Source organism: Acipenser ruthenus, chromosome 4 (assembly GCF_902713425.1).
Source record: "Acipenser ruthenus chromosome 4, fAciRut3.2 maternal haplotype, whole genome shotgun sequence".
Classification (NCBI taxonomy): Eukaryota; Metazoa; Chordata; class Actinopteri; order Acipenseriformes; family Acipenseridae; genus Acipenser; species Acipenser ruthenus.
In genome coordinates, this window is record NC_081192.1 from 2050312 (window position 1) to 2073226 (window position 22915).

The window sequence follows — 22915 nt, forward strand, 5'->3', positions numbered from 1 at the left end:
AGAAAATATAGCACTTCCGGTATGACGGCTGCATTGTACTCTAGGGAGGAGCGTACGCGTCTGCATCCAGGAGCTGTGTTGTTATCACAGACGCAGTTCCATTGAACACTATTGTGTAAACACGTGTAAACTGGTACATACAAACCTGTAAAACCGATTTTTTTTTTCTAAAAGTAATATAAAAAAAGAATATATAAAATACGTTTCATATTAGGCACATAAGTTGTTATCCTACCTGTCATTTCAGTTTGCTGTATGCATCCGAGTGCAGCTTCCAATCAAAATGTTTACTTTTAAGATTAAATATTTCCTTCTGATATATTCCCAGTTGCATTTGTGGAACAAAACGATTGTTGCCTCCCAGGTACACTGAAAAATAAGCAACTAGGCTCTCACTGAGTTGGCATCGTGACAAATCCACAATCGTAGCAATCTCTGTCTCATAGTCAGTCAACAAACAAAGGCTTGAAATAAAAACATGTGTGCTAGGAGGAGGAGGCATGTCTTGTTTGCTGCATTTACAAAAATAATAGAATATCTTATGTTATATTTTAAAAAAGACATGTACTGTAATGCATGGGTTACATTGACTCACGTGGCAGTTCTAGGTAGAACTGTTTATAACTTTATCATTTTTGCGACTCTGGCTATCAAACGCCTTCAGGATATTTAATTCATATATTTAGAAAAGTCAAAAATGGACATACACATACGATTTACAACAGAAGAGTAATTAACATTTCAAATGCAAAATGGGTTAAACTGACGCGCATGGCAGTTCTAGTATGAATGTGTAATTATTATTATTATTATTATTATTACTTAGCAGATGCCCTTATCCAGGGTGACTTACAGTCAAAAATACATTTCAAACAATTAATATTTACTGAATGTTCCTTTGTACTAAAACACCTTAACTGGTATAATATTATTTTCATACTACAACTAAGTGTTCAAATAGTTTGTCATTGATACTTAGTTTCTTTGGGGTACAATATTTTACAGTACCTCTGTAATCCAGCACATTGTATAATCCATCGTATATAATTGTACTCCTAATTGATGCTGGATTTCACAGGATGTTTTGTTTCGGGACTAGTATTTAATCCTCTGTACAGTATGGTTTGTTTATGGAAAATTCTGTGAATTAAATGTGTGTGTGTGTGTGTGTGTATAGTAACTTAGGGAAGTCACCTACAGTATTATTTAACTGCAGTGTGTATAAACTGTCAAGTTGACAAAGGAGCTGCTGTGAGCTTTGTACCGTACATATTAGGAGCAGCATTTACTTTACCTTTGGTAGCTAGGCAACCAAGAGACGCTGTACAACCATCCCTTGTGCAAAGCAGTGAAGAACAAATAAAAAAAGGAAGAACTTTGAAGTGAAGTGGAAACATTTAAACAGCTTCTGCCTTTCCTCTGTAAGGAGATTATTATTGTATGTATTTATCATGACAAAAGGCAGTTTAAAAACAATGTGTTTGGTGTAAGGGGATCCTTTTCTTCTACAGTGGCACAGAGAGAAGGAGAGAGTGCAGCAGGATGAAACCTGCACAGTCCCACCTCTCACTAGTCTTGAATGGGGACAAGTTTTGGAAATACAGGTTGGAAAGAGATCCCACTGAAGGTGGCAAAAGGAGGCTGAAATTGCAAGGGAAAGAGCTGATATCTGTACCCTTGGAAGTATTTGATCTGGAGGAACTGCAAGTCCTTGAGATGAGCCCAGAGCGGGAGAGCTGCCTGACCTACAGGATGGATTTGGTCCCGAGAGAAATTGGACAGCTAAGGAACCTGTCTATTCTTAATCTAGACACCAATGAGCTGAAAGTCATCCCTGCTGAGATAGGAGCCTTAAAGAACTTGGAGAGACTGACCCTCAGCAATAACTTCTTGAGCTTCCTTCCCAAAGAGTTTGGGAGACTCCAGAAGCTTACCAGCTTACACCTGGCCAATAATGCCTTCAGGGAGTTTCCAATCCAGATTTGCCAGATGAGAAACCTTACGTTTTTGGATGCCAGTGATAACAAGATCAGGACGATCCCTCCCAGTGTTGAGAACCTGTCAAAGCTGGAGACCCTGCTCTTGTTCTTCAACAGGTTGGAAAGCCTGCCTGAGACTTTCAGTAATCTCAGGAGCCTTCACACTTTGTGGCTGGGCAAAAACAAGCTGAGGACTCTTCCCAGGAAGTTTGGGAACCTTGTGAACTTGGAATGGGGGGACAATCAGTGTTCCTCAAACTTCGAAGGGAACCCACTTGAAAACCCTCCGCTAGAGATATGCAGAGGAGGCCCACTGGAGATCAAACAATATTTTGCAGCCTGGAGTGATGAAGGTTATTTGATTTCTTATGCTGCTGCTTTTTAAACTATACATTTTTTGTTAAACTTTGGTGTATAGCATCTGTGCTGATGTTGATTTGATGTTATGGGTGGTCAGCTTTATCTAAATATTTACTATCTCTCAGTCACACTATAACAGGTGTGTATTACCCTTGGTAGTTTCCCCTTTGGTGCAAATATATAACATAACATACTATCTCAGTGCTAATGGAAAACAGAAATACTAAGCAAGCAGCTTATTTAGCTGGCCTGATTGGCACCTTTTAGAAGATTAGTGATATTTGGGGTCTGCAAAACCATCCAAAAATAATTTGTTGGTAGAATTGTAACTTGCAAAAATACAAATAAAGAAAAACCAATTTATTGAGTCCTTAATGCATTATTTCAGTCTCCTGCTCATGATTTGAATACAGTCACACAATGTTAATCCCTGATCATAAGAACATAAGAACATAAGAAAGTTTACAAACGAGAGGAGGCCATTCGGCCCATCTTGCTCGTTTGGTTGTTTGATTGCTTATTCCCAGAATCTCATCAAGCAGCTTCTTGAAGGATCCCAAGGTGTCAGCTTCAACAACATTACTGGGGAGTTGGTTCCAGACCCTCACAATTCTCTGTGTAAAAAAGTGCCTCCTATTTTCTGTTCTGAATGCTCCTTTATCTAATTTCCATTTGTGACCCCTGGTCCTTGTTTCTTTTTTCAGGTTGAAAAAGTCCCCTGGGTCGACATTGTCTATACCTTTTAGGATTTTGAATGCTTGAATCAGATCACCGCGTAGTCTTCTTTGTTCAAGACTGAATAGATTAAATTATTTTAACTTGTCTGCATACAGGCTTATATCCAGGAGGTCCCCGGTTCAAATCCCACCTCAGCTACTGACTCATTGTGTGACCCTGAGAAAGTCACTTAACATCCTTGTGCTCCATCTTTCGGGTGAGACGTAGTTGTAAGTGATTCCGCAGCTGATGCATAGTTCACACACCCTAGTCTCTGTAAGTTGCCTTAGATAAAGGCGTCTGCTAAATAAACAAATAATAATAATACAACATGCTTTTTAAACCCTGGATAATTCTGGTCGCTGTTCTGTGCACTATTTCTAGAGCAGCAATATCCTTTTTGTAACGTGGTGACCAGAACTCACCTCTTCAGACAGCACCTGTAGAACTCCTCTTTTTTTTCCCCCTGGACACTTTATCACTCTTCCTTAAATGCGCTTTACTTGCTCTTATCTGCCCCCTATTTTACTGCATTTAATCCTGTACTTTAGAGTATTGTAATCTGTCAAGTGTTGTTTAATCTGTAGTATTTTGTATTTAATTATATCCTGATGTAACTATCACTGACACTGTTATCTGCTCTGTTACTGAATCGTATTTTGTCATACTTGTACTTGCTATAACCAAAGTCATTGTATTTATCTTTCTCTTAATTGTATTATTACTTGTACTGTGATTCTTGAAATGTATTTTTGTTTACGACTGTAAGTCGCCCTGGATAAGGGCATCTGCTAAGAAATAAATAATAATAATAATAATAATAATAATAATAATAATAATAATAATAATAATAATAATAATAATAATAATAATAACTGAACAGAATATTCTAGATGAGGTCTTACTAATGCATTGTAAAGTTTTAACACTACTTCCCTTGATTAAAATTCAACACTTTTCACAATATATCCGAGCATCTTGTTGGCCTTTTTTTTATAGCTTCCCCACATTGTCTAGATGAAGACATTTCTGAGTCAACATAAACTCCTAGGTCTTTTTCATAGATTCCGTCTTCAATTTTAGTGTCTCCCATATGATATTTATAATGCACATTTTTATTGCCTGCATGCAGTACTTTACACTTTTCTCTATTAAATGTCATTTGCCATGTGTCTGCCCAGTTCTGAATGCTGTCTAGATCATTTTGCTGCCTCAACAGTGTTTGCCACTCCTCCTATTTTTGTGTCGTCTGCAAATTTAACAAGTTTGCTTACTATACCAGAATCTAAATCATTAATGTAGATTAGGAATACCAGAGGACCTAATACTGATCCCTGTGGTACACCACTGGTTACCTCGCTCCATTTTGAGGTTACTCCTCTAATCAGTACTTTCTGTTTTCTACATGTTAACCACTCCCTAATCCATGTGCATGCATTTCCTTGAATCCCTACTGCGTTCAGTATGAGAATTAATCTTTTATGTAGGACTTTGTCAAAGGCTTTCTAGAAATCTAAATAAACCATGTTGTATGCTTTGCAATTATCCATTGTCGATGTTGCATCCTCAAAAAAATCAAGCAGGTTAGTTAGACACGATCTCCCTTTCCTAATACCATGCTGACAGTCTCCCAGGATATTGTTACCATATAGGTGATTTTCCATTTTGGAATAGTTTTTATAGTTTCCATCAGTTTACATATAATACAAGTCAGGCTTATTGGTCTTTTGTTACCTGGTTGGGTTTTGTCTCCCTTTTTGTGGATCGGTATTACGTTTGCAGTTGATCAATACAGATGGGCCTGGGGAAGTTGCAAGTCTGCATTGTTTCTATAGTTCACATAGTTTCCTGAGATAAAATCTATGCCTGAGCCCACAGCTAAAAAGAACCCCCCCGAAATAATTGTTTTGGGATTTTGATTAGTTTTTGATCTAGCAGATAATTATAGCCAGACAGTTAATAAGGTCAGTTTAAAATAAATGTGTCAATTTGATATTTTTCCAATGTAATACTTGCTGACAAAGGCATGCATTAGATACATGGTATAACTGTGGATTTTATTTAGTTTGGCGATTCAGTATGTCTGTGTATTTAACAACTGGAAGGCTTGTGTTTTATGAGATTGAACATTGATGATTAAACCCTTCAACCTGACAGTCCTTATGGTATCTCCAAAATTGTTAATGTATGCATTTATTTAACAAAAGGTGTTAATTTAGCACAGGGTAAATGCTTTGATATGGCCCACAGTATGAAGATTGAACTGGCTATGAAGAAACGTCATTTCAAATAGTAGACATGATGTTACACTTTATCCAAGAAGCTGGCATGAATAAAAAGGCCCTATATTACTCTCGTATAATGGATTGGACTACACAAAAAACAAGAACCAGCTTCATTGCTCATCACCCCAATACTATTTCAGTAGTGGATGAATAATAAATCAATGGGATAAACTGAAACATCTTTTTTTTTGTCTCTATATTCAAATTTTGGACAATTCAACATCAAGGGTAGATTCATTTATACAAACATACAAGGCACTGCTGCCAGATGAAAGCTTAAAAATCAAGGGTTGACAAGCACAGCTCACAAGTCTTCAAAGCTTTAATGAAATGGGAAACAGTTCAAGTTCATCTTGGCCATGACCAGGGCATGAACCCCTTATTTTTGAGCTCTCATACTGTATAACCTATATTTAGGGGTCTTCTTTTTTCATGGGCCCTTCATACTGGAGGATTTTTTGCCACTCACTGGCATGAACATCGGTGGGGACCCCATGCAGCTTGTGGGATCACACACCCCAGGTGGGCCTCTGGGACCCCGAGAGCCTGGAAAACCAGTTTCCCCCGGAACTCCCTGCTCCCCGTGAGCACCATCACGGCCAGCTTTGCCAACACCATCTAGACCAGGTTCTCCTGCAAACAGAGCATGACATTTTAGAACGTCAATATTCTCTCCTTGTCTTGTATGGCGTGCAGAAATGCAACTACTCAAGTTCTATATTGAGGTTTGAAAGCCATTTAATGGCCTCATGTGTCACTACATGGATTTCAAGTATACTCCCTGACATACAGAGGGGCAATTGTTCACAAAAGTAGTCGATAGTCTGGACTTCACCGCTGTGACAATTTGGTGTATCCTTCATTTTCCATTTATGCAGCAGGTAACTGCATCTGTCATGTGTAATTGGGGGAAGAGGATAGTAATCTTCATGTTTTACTCCCCGTTACATGTGAAAACAAAATGAATGCCATCGACTAGATGACCTCCCGATCGCAAATACAATGGAAACCATTTATTTTATGTAAAATATGGTGATACATTCAGAAAATCTCATCTAAGTTGTCATTATTGTTTGTTTGTTTTTATATACAGAATGAATTTGCAGAGCACTTTAACATCTTGGAGGATGCAAGTGCAACCATGAAGTAAAATTCCATATCCTGCCCAAATGCTCACGAAGGTAAAATCCATCTTCTGGCAGTAATCTTGCTGGAACACTTCTGCAAAGTTACAGTATTTCTCTGAGGACTAAAATAATTAAAGAAAACTGACCAAGAAGCTTAAAATCACAAATCCATTCCAGCTTGTGTGTGTGTGTATTTGAAATGGGGTATAACTGCAGTGTACAAAAATGGAAAGTTTTTTGGATGGTTTAAATTATTTTAAAAAATTATTTATTTCAGGACGTTCCGGACAAAAGCCCTTCTTCAGCTGTGTCGAAAGAAAAGTAAACACTGTACAGAATTCTTGAAAAACACTGCACCTTTTTTTTAAAAGAGTTGCTGTTGACCAAGGGCTTCCAACTGAGTCACTGTTTTACAGAGCTGTCCTCCATGTACTTTTAGAGGAACATTATAGCACAATAAAAAGTCAAAAGTGTGTTGGGTTTCTTAGTTTTACATCTTAATATACATTAACACCCAATTCTCAATACCTGGAGGTCCTGGTGGTCCTGAACTCCCACGTTTTCCAATTCCAGCTTCTCCACGTTCTCCTTTTTCCCCAGTGTCACCTGTTAGGAGGGGCATAGATCAAAGCATTAAACACGCCTTGATGAAACTTATAACGATCACCTAAGTGTTCACGAGCTCTTGCCAGTTATATTAGGCAATACGAGTACTCTGACATAATGCTTGAATTGCCATACAACCTCAGCAGTTAGCTCAGGCCATCTATCACAGGCATCATTGTCTTTCCAGCATCTACCATAGATGCATCGCTCTTGGAGGTGGCTCCCGCAGTCACCACCGTATAGACGGTGTATCAGCACTGTTTCAATTTGAGGCAGGTTAGTTATCCCTTTCTTGAAATAAAACGTTCTTTTGGATGCAGTATTAGAAGGTGCTGAGCTGTTGGTACCTTTCAGTCCAGGCTCTCCATAGAATCCTTGCTGCCCTCTGGGACCCATAGGGCCTTTCTGTCCTGGATGTCCTTCAGACCCAGGTGGCCCTGGTGGTCCTGGATGACCAGCGGCTCCAGGACGGCCCGGTGCACCTTTAACAGTTGGACTCCTGAGACTGGCAACAAGCGTGGCAATCTGGTCTGGAATTAATAACAATAATGGGATTGTGACAGGGTAGCCGATGTGGTGACATCAGACCAGAATGCAGGAAGAAAACAAACGCAAAATACTGTGGTGCAAAAGGTGCTGGGCACCGTTTATTTTTAAATACCAAAACTAAATAAAATATTTAAACAAATACACTTTGTAAACTTTACACATCTCTCTCGCTCGCTTCTCCGAACACCCACCCAGAGCAGGGAGAGCTGCAGGCTTTTATTTACTGTGGCCGAGGGGTTAACTATCAATTCTCTCATTACCCCTCGGCCACAATCTGCACAAGTTTATTTTAAATACTACTGGCAGAGGACGAGCTGCCAACCTTGCCTCTGCCAGAACACATTACTACAACAACAACAACATAATAAATTGCACAGGGGCAGAGGGGTACCCCGTTCTAAAATAAACAAATACAAAAAACCCACATTTTATGGCAGGGCTTTGCCCTGCCCCCTTTTCATGTACAGGGCTCCTGGCCCTGTTACAGGGATACACTTCAAAATAAAGGTACATTAATTGAACCATCCCTGTTATTTAATACATATACCAACTACAATAAAAGTGTTGGTAAATATTTGTTAAATACATGTTGTTTATGTATAGAAATATATCCTGTATATGCATATTCTAGCTCTGCACCTTTAAGATTAGTGCTTTTTGGAGGCTGACGTCTCATCCCAACTCCCAACGGAGCAGATGCATTGTGGGTGTGTGATTACAGGGAATGGAGTTGGATGCTCAGTAAGTGAGGTGCATGGCAGTTGACAGTTGTGCAGTGATATCAGAAACTTATCAAACGCAAATGTAATCTGAATGTATTTCAGAGCTTGTACCAAATACCGGACGTGAACTCTTACTGTACTGTAGTTATAACTGACTCTGCATGGCTTGTGTAACCGATTGTGAGGACGGGGTAACGAAATGTGAAAAAATAAACCTTTTGAAAACGACTTGTCTGGACTCCTTATTGAGTGAAATGTTATTCTCCACAACATTACAATCGTCACAGTCACAGAATTGCGTGCTAAGTGCATGTTGGTTCACTACATTTACACTACATTTCTAAAACATGACACATTGTTAAAACCTTATGGTACACTGCAGCTTCTGTAAAATAGACTTTATTTGGAATAAACCCTACATATGAACATTAGATTGTCTATCATGTGAAAAGTGCACATAGGGCTTGATTCTCAAAGCTCTTCAAATTGTCAAGCACTTTTTTTCAGAAAGAAAAAAAAATAATAATAACTGTTCCAAAGAACTAAACAGCTCAGACATGTAATTTAGTGATTTGCAATGAATCTCAAGAATTGTTATTGGCATTAGAAAATAGAATGGATAGATGGGATTCTTGAAATGTATTTGTTTATGACTGTAAGTCACCCTGGATAAGGGCGTCTGAGAAGAAATAAATAATAATAATAATAATAATAATAATAATAATAATAATAATAATAATAATAATAATAATAATAATATAGAGTAATTAGCTTTGAGAAATGTGGCCCATAATTTGGAATTAGACAAGGAGGGAGTTAAAAATACTAACCTTGAATCATGGAGTTGCAAATTTCCCTGATTCTCTTCTCACTTGTTTCTTGCCCCTGCGTGGTAATATGAAAAACATTAGGATAATGGAAAAGGCATCCAACGATAAAACAGTTAGATTCCTCCAGCAGTACATTCCAGCTGTTGTGCAATGTTAGCTGCACCTAATTGTGTTTATAATAGTATCCAAGGTAATATAATTATATAAAAATGTTACATACTATAGCAAAGCCTTGTTATGAAATATAACACATTACTTCATTGCTTGTACAGGTTTGGTGGTGAACTGCAGCAAGTAAGACTCTAGTGGTTTAATGGTACTTACAGGAAGACCCTGTGGACCAGGCTGACCTGGAATACCCCTGTCCCCATCCATCCCACGAGGGCCTGGGGGCCCAGTAGGTCCCATGTGGCCTGGTTGTCCACGGTGGCCTTCTGGCCCCTTTGGACCCTTGTCTCCTTTGGCTCCTTGCTGGAATTAGAAGGGCTTCAGTTCATATAAAAAGCATTCACAAGTGTTTTATTCTCGAAATAAATGGTTGAGGTTGAAAACACTAGCCTTTCTCCTCTGGGTTTTGAAGCTCAGTTCACCCCTTTGTTAATGAATGTAGCAGACATTATGTCATGAATAAACCTTGTTGCCCAGACAGGTATACTGTAGTCTCTGATAATGCATGTTAGCAGGGAAGTAAAGGGAAGTCTTCAGAACATGATTAGCCTGCTGTATGCATATAAAAATGGATATGAAAATCATACCTCTCCCTTAATCCCAGGAATGCCAGTAGGACCCTGTAAAACACATATTAACTGCAGTCAGTTTATACAAATCAAACAATCAATACATTAGAGTAATACAGAAGAAGTCCAGCCCACTCATCCTATAAAATGCTTCAACTAAAAGAGATTAGGAAATCAATAAACAAGATACAAAAATAAATACACATAAATAGCCACAGTGAAAGTAAGTATGCAATCATTTAAACGCAACTAAGAACAATCTATGGAGATGTATTGGTTTCACTTTAATCCAAAGTAATACAGTGGTTTTAAAGGAGAATAGTAAATGTACAGTAGAGGTCCTAGATTCAGGTAAGCATTGGGGTCATGGCCACATTTCCGTTAAGGATCCATTTATAAAATATTTTCAGGATTGTGACAGGGTAGCACCACAGCCCAGGCTGACTGCCAGCAGGAAGTAGACCCAGAGACAGAAAGATGCAGTTTAAGAGCTGATGAGCATGTTTATTAAATAAACAAAAACACTGGAACAAACAAACAGGGCATAAGGGCCAATATATATATATATATATATATATATATATATATATATATATATATATATATATATACATACAGTTGTAGTCAAAAGTGTACATACCCCAATGGAAATGTATAGTTTCTAGAAAACAAAGAATTTTAGTAAAACTCTTTTGTGCAAAAGTTTTGCTTTTGTGGATGAGGAAAAAAAGTGACAAGAAATAGATGCCTACAATTATTTATTTCAGCAGGGTTTTTTTTTTGTAAAACTCAAAAAATGCTAATTCAAATGTATTAATACCCTTTGATGCTATGATAGTATTGTCTACAAGGTGCTGGAAATTTCAATATGATAATGCAGAACCTAATTCTAGGAAATGCTAGATTGTAGGTGAACATTCTTAGAGAGTATAAAAGGGTTAGACATAGCATGATTGCTGTCAGTACCAATAAGTCAATATGGGAAAAAGTAAATAGCTAGAGTATCTGAAGACCTTGGGCAGAAAATTATTTATTGTCAAAGCTGGAGAAGGATACAATAAGATTTCCATGCATTTGAGTATCCCAATTTCTGGTAACAACCTGAGATTGACCGCTAATGATATTCAAAGTGAACTGGCTGCAAGTGGGACCCGGGGGTTTCCATTTAAACCATAGGTTGAGTATTGCATGGTGAAGGTCTCAATGGTCGCAGGCCAAGGAAAAAGTCACTCTTAGGAAAGCGTCACAAGGACAAACTCTTAAAGTTTACAAAATGGCATTTGAATAATGGATATGAGTTCTGGTCAAAGGTTTTGTGGCGTGATGAAACAAAAATCGAGCTATTTGGTCAAGCTGACCGTCGTTATGTTTAAAGAAAGAAAAGAACACCATACCTACTGTCAAGCATGGAGGTGGTAATATCCTTCTATGGGGCTGATTGTCCTCTAATGGCACAGGAAATGTAGTTCCAATACATGGTAAAATGGATTCCAGAGCACACCAAAAGATATTGGCCAATCATCTGAAACCCTCCTTTAAACTTGGTTTAAAGCGCAACTGGACGTTCCAACACAACAACGATCCAAAACACACATCAAAATCTACTTCAGAATGGTTAAAGAAGAATAAAATCAAGGTTCTGGTCAAAGTCCCAAAAGTTTAAGTCTGATTGAGAATCTTTGGTATGAGTTGAGAAGGCTGTGCACAAGAGAAGTCCTCGGCATTTGAATGAACTGGAACAATTTTACACTGAACAAAAACCACTAAATAATCATGCCAAAAACTCATTGAAAAATATCCTAATTGTTTAAAAGAGGTTATAATTGCTAAAGGTGCCGCAACTAGCTATTAATTTAATTTTCCTTGTCAGGGTATGAATACTTTTGAATTCGCATTTTTTGAGTTTTGCAAAAAAAAATTGCTGAAATAAATAATTGTAGACATCTATTTCTTTCCTTTCCTCTCCTTTTTTTCCTCATCCACAAAAGCAAAACTTTTGCTACAAAAGATTTTTCCTATAATTATTTGTTTTTAAAAAAATTCTAGAAATTATAAATTTCCATTGAGGTATGTAAAAACTTTTGACTACAACTGCATCTATACACGCACACACACCTCAAAACTCCTCCACCAAACAAAGGACTTTGCTTTTTTTATACATGTGCCCACTCCCAAATTAGTACCAGTTACCTATACTGCATTTGTAGCAATGAACACAGCCATGGACCATAGAATATACAAAGCAAGGGAAACCTACCCTTTAAACATCCATTACAGAAAAACGAACACATACCATGTCTCCTTTATTCCCAGTTTTTCCAAGTTCACCAGGCTTGCCCTATAGTGTAAACAGCACAGTTAAATGAACACTCATTTTTTCAGACTTATTTCAGAGTTAAATAGTCATCAATGTGAATGAAAATATCCCATAAATCAATAAGGTGCCCTTAGTCAAGTCTGGGCACATCAAAGCCTGGGAAATAATTTCAAAAGGCCTTCTATGTTTATTCCTCAAAAGAGGTTTGCCATTTTGTTTTCATTTTCTCATGAACACTCTGTTTTGAATAGATTCTTCAGGGTAGTGAATCTGCTAATTGTAATCACTGCTACACTGGTTATTGTGGAATCTGTCAATTGTAATCACGGCTACACTCGGCATGTTGTGGAATCTGCTGTCTTTTGTTGTTTTCTGTTATTGCCGTGCCACAGAGAAAAGAATACGATTTGTTCAACTTACCTCTCTGTGCTTGTGATCTTATTGAAAGTTATTATCAGTGTAGAAATCAAGAAAATACACAGTCATTTCAAATTCTACTCTTGTTTTTGCTATACACTTCACTCAGGTAAAATGTATTTGTAGCTTTTTTTATTAAATATAACTTAAATTAGAATCAAAAGAAAGGCTGCTTATGTTTAACAGATAAGTAAGGGTCTAATCAACTGTAAGTTGGGAAAAGGCATTTTAGGGAAACTTACATTTTTAAATTTGATTAACAGATTGTAATAATGAATACAAATAAAAATGGTTTCATTGATCTCATATCCACTTTCTTTCTGTTTATAAACCTACGTTGAACTGTTTGTTATGCCAGATTACCCTTCAGCAGTATTTTACAGTAGAACTTTGTAATACACAGGACACAAATTAAATTGAAATGTACCTCACTCCCTTGTGGGCCAGCAGGTCCTATGGGACCCTAAAAAGAGATACAGAAATATATAAATACTGTACATGCACGGACAAAGAAGACTTGCCATTGTACAGGGTCTCTTCATTCCTACCAACCTAAAAACTGAAACTGGATACAACTGAAAGATATAAAAATAAATACATAAATATATCAAAAAGCAGGTGCACGAAGTGTACAAACAGATGCAGGTTACTGTTAATCGTAGAAGGGGAATGGTATGATGGCCCTGCCTAGCCTAGTCAACACTTCTATAGTACATATAAAGAAACAAATCCGCTCTGCCAATGCTGTACCTGTTCTCCTTTCTCTCCAGTATGGCCTTTAATACCACGAGGACCAGCTTCCCCTTTGTCTCCGTTTTCACCCTGTGGGTCAGGACACAAAATGACAGTTATACAATGAATCACAATGTTAAAATAACTACTGAATCCTTTCCTTGTGCATCTTAGCACATACCAAAAAAAATGTCTAGATGTTTAACAGTACACCTGCGCCTACAGTCAATGCTTGGATTTTAAAGTAATATCAAAGACATATTAAACCCACATCAGGTCCAGGAAGCCCAGTTGCACCCAATGGTCCTTGTTTTCCAGTTTCACCCTGAAACAAAGAAAGGTTTTTAGTTAGAGTTAGAGTCTAATTAACACAAAGATTCTCACAAACATCGTGGATCAATGCTATGGAGTTCCTATTCCTATGTTGAGTTATGGTTTCTGTAATATTATGGCTAGGTGCACCATTGCTGTCTATGCTTGAGTATTCTGAATTGTGTAAGGACACTCACAGGAGGTCCTTTTGGTCCTGGTAATCCATTTTCACCGGCCTCTCCTGCTTCTCCCTTAAAAAATCAAACCAGGGTGTTAATAGTCTGTTGTAAGAGTTTGCAATTCAGTAAAATACTTGCATATACAGTACAAATGGAGTAAACAGAAAACCTATTTTGGTTGCATTAAACAAGCAAACAGTCAACAACTAGGGCTTAAGGTAACAAAAATAATTAGATCAGACCAAAATTACACAATACACAATGAACTACTATTACATACTTCCGATACTAATAATACTAATACTACTTTTTGGTTAAAATTAGTTAGTTGCCAATTTTTGTTAGCACCCCCTTTTATTTAGGGGGTGCTAAACTGAATTTTTGTCCACCTGCCATTAGGCAGCCGGTGCACCTGACTGTCACTGGGTGGGCGGTGTAGTCCCCCTACTGGCACTAAATAGGACTACTACTAATAATAATAATAATAATAATAATAATAATAATAATAATAATAATTACTCGTTTTTGGACCGACTAGCCCGACACAACCCCTACAAACCTACAAACCAAATTTGCATTTCACAAACAACTACTGCCATGTATGGCTGTACTATTTCAACATATGAGATAGCAAACTTGAATTAGTTATCTTAGGGATGCCTTTCTGTAAAGTCACTTAGTGCTGAAAGAGTTATACAGCCAGACCTCACTCCAGCAATCAATTGCCTTAGATGATACTTACTGGTTTACCAGGAGGACCAGCTGGTCCTGTTCCTCCGACAGGTCCAGTTCCACCCTGTAGCATTAGAACACAGTCAACAAGAGAAACATTTCCCTTACTAATGCTTATTAATTCTCCAGTTTTACTACCTGATGTATATACATCAAATCCCTTACAACTGTACATTTCAGGGGTTCCTTGTGGCTTCTGGATGGACATGATTTGTATATATAATAGTATAATACAATGCATAAGATAAAGGCTATTCAACAAGTCTGTGAGCTGGGATCTGGTCAGAATTTAGTATTCCATATCCTTCGTCACCAATCAGGAAAGGCAGAGCTGACACAGTACCTTCTCACCAGCATGGCCCTTCTGTCCTGGTTCTCCAGGCAGCCCCTAAAACCAGAAAGAATGTCCATGAAACAGTCATTATTAAAAGCATGCCACAAGCAGAGGTATAGGAACTGGGCAGGACAGGAGGATATTCATCAGTGCTGCACAAACACAATGTTGAATAGGATTCTCTAGGCTGATAGAGCTCATGAACCGACTCCCTTCAAGCTCAATAATATTATGTGATGATCTGGAGACATTTGCACAGAATAAAACACATCCAAAGATCAGTAATCCTATATTTTCTTACTTCCACTCCTATAGCCCAGAGATTTCCTCTCACTGGGGGGCGGTTCTTGTGTTTTTCTTGAATTTTTTAAAAATACATTTTTGTCTTTATAATTTAAATATAAAATACCACATATAAAATGTGTATTTCTTTTCTGTTTGGCAAAGGTGCATGTTAATATTCAGATATATTTTTTTTAATTGACAGCATTAACATGTTTTTGTACCTTTCTAGTGCAGATTTAATACTAGAGAAGCCAAAACACAAAACTATCTCCCAACTCTGCCACTATGATCCGCCTATTTATACTCACCTGGATTCCAAGAAGACCCCTAGGACCCATGAGGCCTGGCATCCCAGGTTCTCCCTGAAAAAAACAAAACAAGGAAATGCCAGAATAAATAACATTTTAGTAAACTGGTTTAACAACGTGTGAACTTAAAATCAGACTAAAGAAGTTTCATATACCCTCTTCCCATCATCTCCAGACTTGCCATCATTTCCACCTTTTCCAGGGGGACCCTTAAGAACAGAATAACTCCTATTAGCACACATAATCATTATCTATCTCTATTACAGACAACTAATGATGTAGACAATCAATAATGATAACCATGTTCTTCATCTATGGGGCCATTTTATTGAAACCAGGCAGACTTTACTTGCCTGAATAATGTTCCCAATAGCTGAAGGGAGGCTCTGTATGTGCTAAACATTTTATAACAAACTTACAATTTCACCCTTGTGTCCTGGAGCACCGTCTTCTCCATTGCGACCCGCTGCACCCTACAAATAAAGGGTTACACAATGTCAGCCATGATATGTCCAGTGTGCAAATGGTTAACAGAGCGGAATGAAACGAGAATCTCTTACTTCATCTCCTTTGGGGCCTTCTAAACCCTGGGTTCCTCTTGGTCCTTGTTGTCCCTAAAAAGGTAGCATTCACATTACCTCCACCAACTAACAACTTTTTATCAATGCCTTACTATTATTTTATGACTGATAGACAAAAAAATGTAAGTTGTTGAAGGTGTTTGTTTTCACAGGGACAGCTATTTGGGAGAGCTATGGAGACTGAATCAAATTATGTCCCGATAAGTAGACTAAAGTCATTTAGGCCTTTGTTACAATATTTTATTGTACAATTTATTCGTCTTGTAAATTCTAGGTGGGCAAGTAAGTCTGAAGATACTTTAAAATGGTTCTAGAATATGTTTTAGCTACATCAAAGAGAACATATTGTGTTGACTATAAGGGTTTTTTATTGTTCAGATCTGGAATGCACAGTGGTTTGGAGTTATCGTCATGATTATTGATAAAGCCCAGTTTACACGGCTAAACCACAATGAGAACAAAGTATTATTTACTTGATAATACTTACAACTGGGCCTGACGGTCCAGTAGGTCCTGGGATCCCATTAAAGCCTGGAGGACCCTGGGTAAATACATATTATTAATATATATATATATATATATATATATATATATATATATATATATATATATATATATATATATATATATATGCAATAAGTGCCTTCAACCCATGAGACTCCCTAAAGGGCCTTATTGCATTTATAATCCAGGTAAAACAGTGGATTTGAAGAAAAAAAAGCGTAAATCATGTTTTTTTATTAAATACCCTTCCGCCAAATAAAGTAGCCCCATGTATAACTTTGAACTACACACTAAGTGAAGATGAGTAAATGAATTCAATTAAAACATGTAAAAAAAGTAAATCATTTTTTTGATAGTGTGCACATTGCTATTAAAAATATACACCAGGAGGTGTTCTTCATCCAAATCAGCATGTCTACTTACTACTTTGGGATTTTTTGTAGGTAATTGGTCACTCGGTTTCATAGTTACAGCTGTACATCTGTGAGTGAGTGTAAACGAGATGGCTACCGATAGTTTAAATTCTGTGAGGCAGCGCAGTGATTTAGAACATGTGACAAGGCTCCAACTGTCCATATCCATCCAATATACGCACAGCTGGAACCTTGCTCGACCAATCACATTGCTTGTGTCACGTTCCATTACGAGCCTTGGATTATATATATACAGTACTGTGCAAAAGTTTTAGGCAGGTGTGAAAAAATGCTGTAAAGTAAGAATGCTTTCAAAAATAGACATGTTAATAAAGTATATTTATCAATTAACTAAATGCAAAGTGAGTGAACAGAAGAAAAATCTAAATCAAATCCATATTTGGTGTGACCACCCAACTCAGCTAACAAGGTGAGGTTGCTGAAGACAGTTTACTGTCAAAAGTCATACACCATGGCAAGACTGAGCACAGCAACAAGACACAAGGTAGTTATACTGCATCAGCAAGGTCTCTCCCAGGCAGAAATTTCAAGACAGACAGGGGTTTCCAGATGTGCTGTCCAAGCTCTTTTGAAGAAGCACAAAGAAACGGGCAACGTTGAGGACCGTAGACGCAGTGGTCGGCCAAGAAAACTTACTGCAGCAGATGAAAGACACATCATGCTTACTTCCCTTCGCAATCGGAAGATGTCCAGCAGTGCCAGCAGCTCAGAATTGGCAGAAAACAGTGGGACCCTGGTACACCTATCTACTGTACGGAGAAGTCTGGTCAGAAGTGGCCTTCATGGAAGACTTGCGGCCAAAAAGCCATACCTCCGACGTGGAAACAAGGCCAAGCGACTCAACTATGCACGAAAACACAGGAACTGGGGTGCAGAAAAATGGCAGCAGGTGCTCTGGACTGATGAGTCCAAATTTGAAATATTTGGCTGTAGCAGAAGGCAGTTTGTTCGCCGAAGGGCTGGAGAGCGGTACACGAATGAGTGTCTGCAGGCAACAGTGAAGCATGGTGGAGGTTCCTTGCAAGTTTGGGGCTGCATTTCTGCAAATGGAGTTGGGGATTTGGTCAGAATTAATGATCTCCTCAATGCTGAGAAGTACAGGCAGATACTTATCCATCATGCAATACCATCAGGGAGGCATCTGATTGGCCCCAAATTTATTCTGCAGCATGACAACGACCCCAAACATACAGCGAAAGTCATTAAGAACTATCTTCAGCGTAAAGAAGAACAAGGATTCCTGGAAGTGATGGTATGGCCCCCACAGAGCCCTGATCTCAACATCATCGAGTCTGTCTGTGATTACATGAAGAGAGAGAAGCAACTGAGGCTGCCTAAATCCACAGAAGAACTGTGGTTAGTTCTCCAAGATGTCTGGGCCAACCTACCTGCCAAGTTCCTTCAAAAACTGTGTGCAAGTGTACCTAGAAGAATTGATGCTGTTTTGAAGGCAAAGGGTGGTCACACCAAATATTGATTTGATGTAGATTTTTCTTCTGTTCACTCACTTTGCATTTTGTTAATTGATAAATATAAACTATTAACATGTCTATTTTTGAAAGCATTCTTACTTTACAGCATTTTTTCACACCTGCCTAAAACTTTTGCACAGTACTGTGTATATATATATATATACAGTATATATACAGTATATATATATATATATATATATATATATATATATATACACACACACACACACACACACACACACACACAGCACAACACTATTTATAATTTTCTTTCTAAAAAGAAGGAGAGAATGAAAGAAATGTGTTGCATGAATCATATTTAACGTGGATGACTACTTACCCTGTCTCCTTTGTCTCCAGCACTACCAGGAAATCCTCTCAACCCTCTAGCTCCCTGAGCAATACAATTACCACAGATCAGTTAGAATAACTCATTTCTTGTGAATCTAAATTTGTTGAAGGTCTTTGTTCTATGCACAACATGCTGGTGTGGCGATACAAACGGAATTAGCGAGGAATCTTAGAATCCCTTCTAGTAAGAAATTGATTTATTTGGGGGCTTGGACTATTATTAGGAATGTTTGTTCCATAATTGTTGCAGTCAGATTTCGATTGTTCATGTCATATCTAAACATGTATAATGTAAGGTTAATTTGATATATATATATCCATACCTCGCTCCCACTAGCACCAGTCAGACCCTGTGGACCAGGTAACCCAGGATCTCCCTGAGGTGAAGAAGCAGAAGAAATGACACATTACTTTCATGTCACAGGCGTCTGTAATTATCAGCATTTCTTTTCTAGTGAAGATGCCCGTGACAGGATCCCTGTAATACTGGTGCCATAACAACCATGTTCTTAAATCTTTCACAAAGTAAGTAAAAAGCAATCAAGCAGAAAGTAAAATCTCATACCTTTTGACCACCCTTTCCTGGCTCCCCGGGTTCGCCCATGTGACCTTTGTGGCCCTAATAAGAAAATCCACCAGTTTGATATGTGACAGATTCAACATTAGCATGGGGTTTGCGTTTTGACTGAAGAGCTCAGTATATTAGCAAAATTATAATATTAAATAATACATAAATAATAATAATAACAATAATAATAATAATAATAATAATAATAATAATAATAATAATAATAATAATAATAATAATAATAGCCACTAGGTTTGCACTATATAAATATGATCGCCCTGTCCTGGCCAGCTCCCAGACTTGAAACAGGGTAAGAGGAGGATCATCCTGAAAATGGGATGTTAACCCTTTAAGGGACGTGATGGTGTAAAAACGATCATACTGAAGTGTCATTCTGGGCCCATGATTGGGTAAAAATGATAAAAAAAATGCACTTTGTTTCTTTGACTTACTGGGCCACCATACTTTGCAGTACAGCTTGTTAACGCATATAATTGGATAGGGAAGGGATTGAATTTCACTGCCTGCTTGGGTTTTTTTTTCGTGCGATGTCACTTTGTCATTTTTAAAGGGCAGAGACATTTTCAGTAGCTTGCAGAAACAAAACATGACACAATAACTTGTTTAGAGCTAAGAAAAAAATGTGAAAACATTAAATCTGTATTTGACTTCTAGTTATGTTAGAACATTTATTCTGTCTCGTGTTTTTTCAATATACAGTATATGTTTTACAACATTTATAAATATCAAGAAACGAGTGGATAAAAGCAAATAATGTTTCATTAACTAAATTTATCAGGTTCTTTTTTATTATTATTACTGATATTTTATTTATAAATATTTATTTGTAGAAAATAGTCAAGAGTAGTGTCCATTATTGCCTATAAAGATCCTGAGAATAAACGTGTATTATGTCAAATGTCTTGTAATCTGCCCAAACTTTTAGGAAGTATTTAGGTCATAGAATAACACATTTTTATAAATATATCTCTAAGCAAAATACATACAAAAATACTTAACATAACGTGTTGAAAAAAAAGTGAAAAGTTTGTATGTTTTTTTTTTCTGAAAAAGGACACCAATTCCAAGATGCTACTGTAACAAATAGATTTTTAGTGATTTTTTATAGGAAGAGAGTCAACTACAGCCAAAAAGCACCTGGTCCTGGGGGAGAATCCCACTGAAAAATGCTTGGTCTTTAAAAGGGTTACACAGGCAAATGTGATAAGCAGAGTTTTTGTTTTTGACAGGTCAGTCAATTCAACATGTTGGAGACCTGGGATTGTTATGGATCTACCATCTTACTGTTCAACAGATAAGCTCATAGACATGTTTACTCCAGAAAGGCTCTACAGATTTAATAAACCTGCATGATAAGGACTTCATAAAAGAATGATACTGTTAGTTACCTTCAGGCCTGCCGCCCCAGGGTTGCCTTGAGGACCAGCGGGGCAAGCTGTTGGACACTTTTGTCAGGAAGAAGCAAAAACAAGCATTGTTTTATAGTTTGGTTGATTAAAACAAATAATATATGACATACATAAAGTATGTTTGTGGTTAAGGAATACATATAAATAAAATAAAGAAATAAACACTTTGCAGGTTAGTTTATAATCACTTACAAAATCTCCACTCCCCTCTCCTGTGAAAACTCCAGGTGGTCCCTAAAAGGAGAAACAACAGCATGTTGTGTTTCATTTACTGTAGGCAGCACCAAGATAGGATTAGGAAGAAACAACTCTCAGTTACTGGGCATTCCCATACACAGGTATCAATAGTAACTGTAATTACTACTACCCACCACATTTTAATGATAATTTCAAAGGAGGCCTTAAATTAACCTACAGTTTCCAAACAATTACAAATTGATTATTAATATTGAATAATTGACCTGTAACTGAAGCAATTATTCAGCATGCAATATTTGCTGTGTTGCTTAATATATAAAAATAAATATTTGAGAAATGACTTACCACAGGCCCGGGTGGACCCGGGAGACCAGCACTGCCTCTTGGTCCCATTGGTCCCTGTTAATAACAAACAACAATGGTGGTTAATATTGCAAAATAGTTTATTACAGGCCAGCTTTTATCCAAACAGGAAACCAAACTTGTAGGTTCAAGTTCAGCCTTGGTTCAGAAGGTGGTGAAAGCAGTTCAGCCTTGGTTCAGAAGGTTGAAAGCAGTTCAGCCTTGGTTCAGAAGGTTGAAAGCAGTGCTTAATGTGTGCCAAGGCTCCTCTTCTGTTATTTAAGTTAAAAATGTCATACTATTTTTTGCTCTCAAATGCATGTTGTCTGAGAATTTAGCATTTTCAGTCAGACATAATGTAATGCACCGCCATTTTCTTAAAATTCTCAACATGGTTTCATCCATTCTGTGAGTTAGAGACATTGGTAACGCTCGTGGAACCGTTTAGCATACAGGGTGTGTGAGGAGTGGGGTGGGAAGGAAGTTCATTCATGGCTTGCCAAAGCAGCCGATGACACAAGAAGTGAGCAGAGAAAACATGAGGATAGCCAGTCCAATGGCTTTTCTTGAGAAGCAGAGCACAACCCTCTTCAGGGTTTTCTTACAGGAAAGGGGAAAAAGAGGTGCTACAGCGTGGAGACTATGAAAAATGATCATTAATAATGATGGTATTACTTTATATATGATGGAGAATAACTGATTGCAAACTTGTAACACTAGAACAGCACCCCTGCAGCATGCTCGTAGAGAGCACCTGCGGCACGCTCGTACAGCACCCCTGCAGCATGCTCGTAGAGAGCACCTGCGGCACGCTCGTAGAGAGCACCTGCGGCACGCTCGTAGAGAGCACGTGCGGCACGCTCGTAGAGAGCACCTGCGGCACGCTCGTACAGCACCCCTGCAGCATGATCGTAGAGAGCACCTGCGGCACGCTCGTAGAGAGCACCTGCGGCACGCTCGTAGAGAGCACCTGCGGCACGCTCGTAGAGAGCACCTGCAGCACGCTCGTACAGCACCCCTGCAGCATGCTCGTAGAGAGCACCTGCGGCACGCTCGTACAGCACCCCTGCGGCACACTCGTACAGCACCCCTGCGTAACACTCGTACAGCACCCCTGCGGAACACTCGTACAGCACCCCTGCGGCACGCTCGTACAGCACCCCTGCGTAACACTCGTACAGCACCCCTGCGGAACACTCGTACAGCACCCCTGCAGAACACTCGTACAGCACCCCTGCGGAACACTCGTACAGAGCACCTGCAGAACGCTCGAACAGCGCTGTAGCACTGTTGCTACATATGTGGGTGTAATTTTCACCCACCTGTCTCTTTAAGTAAAGGCAGTAGCCTGGCCAGGCCAACCTATAAAAACTACATTTCCCAGTATCCATTTCTTTATTTCACCCCATTGGCTCATTCAAATTTTCATCCTCCAATCCTCTCACACAGTCAATCTTCATCTGTTTCTTATTTCTCTGATTGTGGGGGGATGGGACTGTGTTTTTTA

At 38.3% G+C, this 22915-nt stretch overlaps 2 protein-coding genes across 3 annotated transcripts in view; one reads left to right on the top strand and one right to left on the bottom strand.

The window, feature by feature from the left end:
- LOC117400620 (leucine-rich repeat protein lrrA-like) lies at positions 1 to 3900 on the top strand. Its single transcript, XM_059021290.1, has one exon. It carries the CDS (start codon positions 1543 to 1545, stop codon positions 2362 to 2364), a length of 822 nt encoding a protein of 273 aa, XP_058877273.1. The 5' UTR covers positions 1 to 1542; the 3' UTR covers positions 2365 to 3900.
- Positions 3901 to 5647: 1747 nt separating this feature from the next.
- The window catches only part of LOC117400622 (collagen alpha-3(IX) chain-like), a 55858-nt gene continuing 38590 nt past the window's right edge, over positions 5648 to 22915 (bottom strand). For both annotated transcript variants that reach the window (XM_059021289.1, XM_059021285.1), the window contains 24 exons: positions 21412 to 21465; positions 21061 to 21102; positions 20848 to 20904; positions 19436 to 19489; positions 19194 to 19247; positions 18860 to 18913; positions 16597 to 16650; positions 16089 to 16142; positions 15948 to 16001; positions 15684 to 15737; positions 15529 to 15582; positions 14945 to 14989; positions 14612 to 14665; positions 13888 to 13941; positions 13650 to 13703; positions 13397 to 13468; positions 13074 to 13109; positions 12206 to 12250; positions 9931 to 9963; positions 9500 to 9646; positions 9176 to 9230; positions 7422 to 7604; positions 6997 to 7074; positions 5648 to 5974 (listed from right to left, as the gene is read on the bottom strand). In XM_059021289.1, the coding sequence (XP_058877272.1) occupies positions 5772 to 5974; positions 6997 to 7074; positions 7422 to 7604; positions 9176 to 9230; positions 9500 to 9646; positions 9931 to 9963; positions 12206 to 12250; positions 13074 to 13109; positions 13397 to 13468; positions 13650 to 13703; positions 13888 to 13941; positions 14612 to 14665; positions 14945 to 14989; positions 15529 to 15582; positions 15684 to 15737; positions 15948 to 16001; positions 16089 to 16142; positions 16597 to 16650; positions 18860 to 18913; positions 19194 to 19247; positions 19436 to 19489; positions 20848 to 20904; positions 21061 to 21102; positions 21412 to 21465 (1644 nt within the window). In that variant the 3' untranslated portion in view covers positions 5648 to 5771. The remainder of the gene's footprint in view (positions 5975 to 6996; positions 7075 to 7421; positions 7605 to 9175; positions 9231 to 9499; positions 9647 to 9930; positions 9964 to 12205; positions 12251 to 13073; positions 13110 to 13396; positions 13469 to 13649; positions 13704 to 13887; positions 13942 to 14611; positions 14666 to 14944; positions 14990 to 15528; positions 15583 to 15683; positions 15738 to 15947; positions 16002 to 16088; positions 16143 to 16596; positions 16651 to 18859; positions 18914 to 19193; positions 19248 to 19435; positions 19490 to 20847; positions 20905 to 21060; positions 21103 to 21411; positions 21466 to 22915) is intronic.